The sequence below is a fragment of the Chinchilla lanigera genome, unplaced genomic scaffold (genome assembly GCF_000276665.1).
Source record: "Chinchilla lanigera isolate Chin_1 unplaced genomic scaffold, ChiLan1.0 scaffold00097, whole genome shotgun sequence".
Classification (NCBI taxonomy): Eukaryota; Metazoa; Chordata; class Mammalia; order Rodentia; family Chinchillidae; genus Chinchilla; species Chinchilla lanigera.
Genome location: NW_004955498.1, coordinates 4,272,505 through 4,281,081, shown reverse-complemented (window position 1 = coordinate 4,281,081; position 8,577 = coordinate 4,272,505). Strand labels below are relative to the sequence as shown.

General features: G+C 43.7%; 1 protein-coding gene across 1 annotated transcript in view; it reads left to right on the top strand.

Annotated features, from left to right (window-relative positions):
* LOC102025265 (melanoma-associated antigen 10-like) overlaps positions 1-6,996 on the top strand; it is a 24,994-nt gene extending 17,998 nt beyond the window's left edge. Inside the window, exon 3 of the mRNA XM_013505527.1 lies at positions 6,010-6,996. Within this exon, the coding sequence (XP_013360981.1) occupies positions 6,235-6,996 (762 nt within the window). The 5' untranslated portion in view covers positions 6,010-6,234. The remainder of the gene's footprint in view (positions 1-6,009) is intronic.
* Positions 6,997-8,577: the final 1,581 nt, after the last annotated feature.

Below are 8,577 nucleotides of genomic sequence, written 5' to 3'. Positions count from 1 at the left end.
AGGCAGTTTAACAGGACAATTGTGATCCTACCCTGAGGTTAGGGAGACAGCTCCCTGGCCAGCCCACCCCGGAGGGTTTTTTTTTTTGTTTGTTTGTTTTTCTCCGGTACCGGGAACCGAACTCACGACCTTGCGCTTGCCAGGCAGGCGCTTTTGCCGCTGAGCTAAATCCCCAGCCCCACCATTGAATATTTTAAATAGAGTTTGTAAGCTGCAGATAGGTTTATATGCAGAACATATGCCAGAACTACATAGAGTTATTTGAAAAACTCTTTATGATCCAATATTAAATGCAAGAATGAGAAAATATAAATTACGACACCATTTTTGTAAATACAATATGTTAAGAAGATTATTTACTAAAATTTTAAATATATTTTTCTTATGAATGTGATCATTATGTATATCTAAATGGTACCAATAAACTTAATAATAAACTTAATAATAATAATAATATACAAATTGTAAATACTATTCAAAGTGAACCACAGGTTAAACAAATTTTCTATTGAAATTCCCATGACATTTTTTATTTAAATTCTTCAAATATTGTTTGAAGATGGCCATAACCATTCTTATGCAGTGAGATGAAATTTTATTGTTCTTCTAATTTGCATTTTTAATAGCCAGAACTGTTCAACATTTTTTCGTGATTTTACTGAATCTCTGTACTTCTTTTTCTGAGTTTCATTCTTGAGTGAATATTTTAATATGGGGGCCCTAATGTTTTGAGATATTTATATATTCTGAGATATTTATATATTCTTGACATTCATCCATTGTCTGAGAAGTACCTGCCAATTTTTGTCCCATTAAAGCTGTCCCTTCACTCTACAGATTGTTTCCTGTGCTGTGCAGATGTTTTTAAATTTAGCATGATTTCATTTTTTGATTCATGATATTATTTAGTGTGCACCTGGGTTTTTGTTCATTAAGAACTTCCCTATGCCTATGTCTCCTAGAGTATTACCTAGTTTGTCATCTGGCAGATTGCTTCTGTTTTAATATTTTGATACTTGATACATTTTGATTTTAGTTAAGTGCATGGTGAGAGACATGGGTCCAGGTTCAGTCTCTGGCTTGTGAATAGCCAGTTTTCCCAGCATTATTTATTAGTCTGTCTTTCTTCCAGGGAAACAATTTGACCACTTGTCAAAATAATGTAGATGAGTTTGCTGAATATTGTTTCTGTTCCCTGTATTCTGTTCCGCTGATGCAGAAGACTGCTTTTTGTCAGTACCATGCTGTTTTCTTAACTATAACTTTGTAATTTAGCTTGAGATCTGGGATTGTGATGACCCTTGGAATGTCACTGTTGCCCAGTATTGCTTTTCCCATTCTAAGTCACATCTGGTTCCATGTAAATTTTACGATTGCTTTTTCGAGTTCTATGAGGAATGCTATTGATATTTTCATTGGAATTGTGTTAAATCTGGATAAAAGTTTGGAAGTATGACCATTTTGACTATGTTCTCTCTATTAAGGAACAGGGGATATCTTTCCATTTTCTGACACCCTCTTCAATCCCCCTTTTCACATTACTGTAGCTTTCATTTTAGAGGTCTCTCACTTTATTGGTTAGGTTAATTCCTAAGTATTTCATTTTTCTTGTTGATACTGTGGAGGTTATAGTTTCCCTCATTTCTTTCTCAGTAAGTTCGCTCCTGTTTTACAGGAATGATACTGATTTTTGTGCATTTACTTTGTAACCTGCTATACTACCTAATTTGGTTATTAATTACAGGAGTCTTTTGTTGGAGTTTTTGGCGTGTGTAATGTAGAGGACCTTGTTATTTGCAAATTATGATAATTTAATTCTTCCTTTCCTATTCATATATCTTTAATTTCTTTCCTTTGCTTGATAGCTCTACCTAATATGTTGAAAATTGTGTTTAACAAGACTGGTGACAGCAATCATTCTTGTCTTGTTCCTGACTTTAGAGTGAAAGCTTTCTACTTCTCTCCTGTTTAATATGAATTTGGCCACTGATTTGTCATAGATGCTTTTAACAGATTGAGTTTAGGTTTTTCTATACCTATGTTAGGTTGGATGTTTCTCATGAATTGATGATGCATTTTACTAAATATTCTTCTGCATATATTAAGAATTTTTTATAATTTTTGTCCTTCCTTCTGCTCATTTTTGTTTTGTGCATGTTGATCCATTCCTGTATCCTTTGAATGAACGTTAGTTGGAATTGGTGCATTCTATTTGGCAGTATCTCATTGAGGATATTTGCATCTATCTTCATTAAAGAGATTGACCCATAGCTCTCTTTTATGGTTGCATCCGTTTTTACTTTTGGGATCAGGTTAGTGCTTGCTTCCAAGGACTAATTTTGGGAGTATTGCTTCTCTTTCAATTTCATTTAAGAGTTTGAGGACTGCTGTCATTAGAACTTCTCTAAATTTCTTGTAGAATTCAAGACTCAATCCACTGGTACCTGGGCTTTTCTTAGTTGACAGTTTTTAACATAAATTATCCAGTTTCATTAACTGATATTGGATTATTTGGAATTTTTTGTCTTTGTAATCAATTCTGCTACCCACAATTTCAATATAACATTTAATCTCCTAGATTTCTGATTGAAACTGTCTCATACACTCTGATTGTTTTATAAACTTCATTCATGTTTTGTATAGTTTTATTTAATTCAGCTGGCTTTTTATTAATGTTTTCTGCAAGTACCCTGACCATTTTGGATACCACTTTTAACTATCAGTTTGTATCTTCCATGATTTTCCTGAGCACATCTTTGATCTTTTCTGTGAACTCCTCTGTTACCTTTTGGGTACATGGCTTATGCTTTTCTTCCCTATGAAACCCTTGGATTGAATCAGGGCTAGGTAGAAATTTTTGGAGACATTTTGTACCATTGTTTTCTCATATTTTATTTTTTGTGTGCTGAAGTTTACCATAGTTACAATAGAAAGACTTTGTTCCTAGGATAAAGACCTGTTCAGTTTATCTGCTTTTCACTGAAGTACTTTGGACATAGCTAACTGCAGTCCTCTTTCTATGCCCTAAGGTATGACCATTCCTGTTAATTTAGGAGAGGAAGATAATGTGCAATTGGCCCAACAACAAGTTCTCTGGGAAGGTACCCAGGTATTGTTAATGTCACAAACTAATCTGGGTATTGTCATACAGCAAAAACCCATCATAGTGACTACTATGTTACCCTGGCAACATCAAGGAAATCGGCTACTGCAGTACCATACAAGTTGTATATTAAAATGCAAGTAGTAGCAATTACATACCATAATGAACCACAGAGTAGAAATCTGCCATTTAAGTATAAACATTAAACCAGTGCCTTTCCTACATGGGACCTATTGCAATTGCACAGGTTCCTCTTTGTCCAGATTCAGGCCCTTTCCCATGAGACAGAAATGGGTAGAAAGTCAATGCACTTCTTTGTTTTTCCTTCTCTGCATTATAGTCAGTCTCTTCTACTTCTCTGTAGTTTTTATTTTTCCTGTCATTTCCTTTTGGATTACCAGAGATATATCCTGTCCCCCTGCTCAAAGTCAGATTTTGCAGAGTCTCAATTCTGAATCTTGGAGAAGCTGAATTGCTATTGCTCAACATTCAGCTATTTTCCAGCACTGAAGGTTTATTAGGGAACCCACACCCACAACAATAATGTACCCACAGAGCCCGACTTCCCCTGTTTGCAGCCTAAATTTCCCATTGGGGCACTGCTTGTAGCTTCCTTGAAGCTCTGCTAAGTGATAGCAGTTGGGAGCGCTGAGGGAGGTGAAGACCTTGGTCCATGAGGAGATCACAAGTCAGCAAAAGGAGCAGCGTATGTTTAGTAAATGAAGGACCCCAGAAGCTGACACACTCAAGATATGGCCTCTGCCTTAGGAGTGGGGGTGCCCGCTGTCTGGAAAAAAGAGACCAACAGAGTCTCCCTGTTGCCTGGGTCAGCCCTTGAGGGTCCTAAGCAGCATGCTCGCTTCTTTCTCAAGCAGGAAGGGGGCGTCATCAGGGAGTTGAGAGGAGGTGTATACTGGGGAAAGATGGATAAACTACAGAAGCACGTAAGGAATATCTTACTTGTGATCCCATTGCTGAGACACAACTCCCAAAACTTGCAGTTTAAGGGGGGAAAGTTGATTGGGGCTCACAATGTATAGACATCTCTTGCCACAGCCAGCTAACTCCAAGGCACAACAGCAGAGGGGAAGGGCCTGGGGGGAGGGAAGCTGAGCACAAATCCCACAGAAAGCACGCAGCAAAGAAAGAAGGCAGGGGGGAAGATAAAACCAGCCCCGTCACACCCACAGTGACTCTCCTCTTCCTAAGAGGCCCCACCTCCTAACAATACAGTAAAAGCCCCACAGTTCTATCATCTTCCAACTTCTCCTCCCTGTCATCCCATGGAAGTTTTGTGGGACATCTAGACTTAAACCATAGCAGGGGTCCTGCGTTATAGGAGAGATAAGCATAGGTATTGCAGTGGGAAATGGTGCCCTCATGTAGGCATGCAGGATGGGTGCTTGCTCACTTGTTCAAGCATCCTAGACACCTCAAGGAGCTGAACGACTTGATCTGAGGTGGGGTCTTCAGGTTGGCACAGGGAGCCCCACCTGATCAGGAAACACTTCTCACATCTTCCAAGAGTCAAGCAGAGGACCCTAACGGAAGACTGAGGGTTCCCTGCCCACAACACAGATAGCGGCTGCTCCACAGATGCATTCCCTCAAGCCTTGGTCATGCCAGGAAGGCCCGGAAAGGCCGCCGGGCTGAGTCAGCTCTCTTTGTTTTGCAGAGTTGCTCTCAGTGAGGTGGAGGCTGGGTACAAAGGAGCTGAAATCCAGACAGCAGAAGTAGGAATCCAGGGCCTACCCAGGGTTTACTTGAGGCAGAGGAAGCCCTGTGAGCAGAACGCACAGCACCCCAACCTCAGCCTGTCCCTTTGTCACATCTCATCAACATAGCTGGACTGGCTTCCCCTCACTTCCTCTGTGAGTGTCTCACAGAGATAGGGCCATGTTTTAAAGAAGGTGGATCCAGGTCATCGCAGGGAGAGTCCCAGACCTAAATGTTCATCAAGATAAGATGGCGCAAATACCTTTTCTTTGAGAGCTTGTTTGGAGGTTCTAGCAGGGGAGCACAGGTACTCATATACCCTTGACTGAGGAACGATCCTCCTCTATCGGGGGTGGTCATCCTCTTTGACCGAGCATGCAACTTCCGGAGGGACGCACATGGAGCCTTGAGGGAGGAAGGGGACACCCGCCTAGATCAGCTGAATCAACCCTGGTGATCAGTGGAGTGACAGACATTGCAGCCAGGTCGACCTCACATCCATTTTTCCTAGGGCATAAGGACCCAAATGATTTTTTCTACCTCCAATTGTTGCCCTCAGGCAGCTGTGTCCAGAAGTACATCCCTCTTACTGCCTTTTGTTCCCTATCAGGGAGAAAGCGTTTTTCTGAGAGTTTACCACAGGCCAACAAAACGCTGGGGTCCAAGGCCTGCTCACGGAGTGTTGAGGGCCCTGAGTGAGTGTAGAAGGGGCCATTCACCCCAAACAGTGGGAATAACAAAAACCCTAGCGAACCCTATCCTGTGAGAGCTGGAGGACCAGGACGGTGCTTGTGGTCTTCAGCCTGAGGGGCCATTCATCCCTCTTACCAGAGCTCCAGTAATGGGCGGAGAAGGTCTTGGTCTGGGGCAGTGTCCCCAGGTAACAAAGCACAGGGGCCCAAGAGTCGAGGTGAGGTGAATGCCCTGTGTGTGTACCTAGGTCTCCACGTACCCAAGGATAGATGGGAATCTTTGTGCCCAGGCCTCACGCATCCTATGGTCTGCTCTAGGGCCTGTCCTCTGCAATTCAGCTGCACCCTGAGAAGCAGTCTGACTTTCTGTCCCAGATTCTAGAGGGACAGGACCCTGTGAGCAGCACTCAAAGTCAAGACCCGCACTGGGCCTTGGGGGTAGCTCACAAGAATGCTCTTGTCACGTAAGAACGCTCACAGTCTTCCTCTCTCCTGCAGGTTTCTGAATCATTGCCACCACGCTCTTGGCGTCCCCAAGGAACCTGGGAACTTCTTCATGGTCAGAGGAAACAGCACAGCAAGTTAGGGACTGCCCTGTGCAGTGTTTCCTCAGGCTCCTCTCCCGCCAGTACTCAAATCTCTGGTAGGGCAAGGCTAGTGCCTTTTGGCAAGGGCACCAAGTTTTCCCCAGAACCCTCAGGGCCTCTTCTCTGCACCACTGCCATGGCCTCCAGTCAGAGGAGCCAGTCCAGTGAGTGCTGCAGCAGTGAAGCAGGGGAGGATCTACGCACCTCCCAGGACGTGCTAGTCCTGCAGTTCTTGTGCCATGTGTTCCTAGATGACGAGATAGCTGGACTGTTGCCAGTGCTGCTCCTGAAGTATCAAAAGCAGGAGCCAATCACCAAGGCAGAAATACTGCATGGGTTGGGCCATGACAACCATGAGCAATACCCTGTAATACTCAAGACACTCTGTGAAAGCATGTGTCTGGGCTTTGGCATTGATATGAGGGGGGTGGATCCCCATGGCCACACATACGTCCTTATGCCTCTCTTGGGCCTCACGTACAAGGGGCTACTCAGTGATGACTGCCGGTGCATTTCCCGACTGCACATACTGATTGACATCCTGACTATCATCTTCTTAAAGGGGAACTGTGCCAGCGAGGAGGACATAAAGGAATTCCTAAGAGCAAGGGAAGTGTTACCCCAGAAGGATCACTTTGTTATTGAGGAGCCCTGGAAATTTGTCACTGAGGATTTGGTGCAGGAAGGGTATCTAGAGTATCGGCAGGTGCCCAATAGCGACCCTGCTTGCTATGAGTTTCTGTGGGGTCCAAGGGCCCATGCTGAAACCAGCAAGATGAAAGTGCTGGAGCATTTGGCCAAGGTTAATAGGAGAGATCCCAGGTCCTACACACATCTGTATGCAGAGGCTTTGAGAGAGGAGGAAGAGGCTGCCCATGCCTCAGAAACGGGTCAATGAAGGGGCAAGGCACACGCCAGGGACCGCAGATGTTCCTAACCGCATCAGCACCTTAGTTCCCATCCCATGTGTAATAAAGTAGTACAGGTCCAGGGGAGGCATAAAGAGCCATGCATACCATCTTGGTTCCTGTTCCCTTTGGGTTACTTGGAAAAGGTATGTCTTTTTTTTCTTTTTTTTTGAGGTAGGGTTTGATTTTAATTGTTTGGCTTTTTTTGAGACAGTTTCACTGTGTAGTACAGGTGGGTTTTGAACTGACTATATAGCCAAGGCTGGCCTCCAGCTCATGGTGATCCTCCTCCCTCAGCCTCCTGAGTGCTTTGGTTACAGGTGTGTGCTGCCACACCCAATGAGGACATGTCTTTTCTTTATGACTTTTTGAAGTCTCGCTCCTTTTTTGCAAGTTTGGCATAACTTTTGCATCTTATTTGAATAATGATGTGGATCTCACGTGTGTTTTCAGTTTTGCGATACTGATAATTTGTCGTGATTTCTGATGTGAATATGATTTTGTGTGATATTGATCATACGGGAATTTTGTTCTTCCATTCCATGTGTAAGACTGTTATTGTGTAAAACCAATTTGGAAAACTTTCATTTTATTTTGGAGAAGATACTATAGTTTTGGAATAGGAATTTCCATGGAAATGGGTGAGAAGAGTGCATCAAGTTAGACGGAGATGACATAAGGGTAAAAAGCAGTACTTGGTTTCTTTTCTCTGTGTTATTTTATAATTAAGCTATATGTTTAGCTGAATATGCTTTGTTTTTTCAATTATATGGGGGAAATTTACTGTCAGTAAAGAAGCCTATATGTTCACGGACCCATTGTCCAGCAGTCCTTCATTGCACATGTGCCCATTGAGGGCCCTGCGTCTGTGGTGGAGATATGAGCACATTACACTGAGCAGGATCAACCCTCCCCACAGGACGGGGGAGTCTACAAGTACCACCAATGTCGAAGACAGAGAGATGTTCTCAAGGGTCCTAGAAGTCAAGTAAAAGGCACTGTGAGGGGTGGGGTCTAGCGGAGAGCAGCCACAGGAGAGCCCTGAACCGTGGCAGTTAGGGGCTTGGGTAACTGCAGTTCCTTCCGCAGGAGCTGATTTTAATGCAGCTGCATGGTGGCCAGGGCCAGACCCTGAGATGCAGTGGTCCTATGCAAGAGAACTTATCCCCAGACTCTGAAGGGATTTCCTGAGAGACTCTCAGGTTAAGTGAGGCTGTCAATTCCCCAGTCAGGTGGCCTTGTCCGCTTTCCAGGGTCTTGCATTGCCACAGCTGACTGGCTTCCCTGAGGACAACTTCTCCACGTGAGTCCACTTTGCCTCCAAACTCTTCCCAGATAGGTACCAGAATCTGCCCAATGGCACGGGCCTCTTACACAAGTCATCCCGTGACTGACTGACCAAAAGTTTCTCGCTCCCGGGAGCCTTCTAAGAGTTTGTGAGAAGGCTCTCCCTGTCCTACATCAGGACTGACACAGGATCAGTTTTCAAACCTTTCTTTTCCAAAGGAAGTTTATGCTGCTGATGTCACGGTGTGTAATTTAGCTTGAAGCTTCATGGAGCTATATCTGTG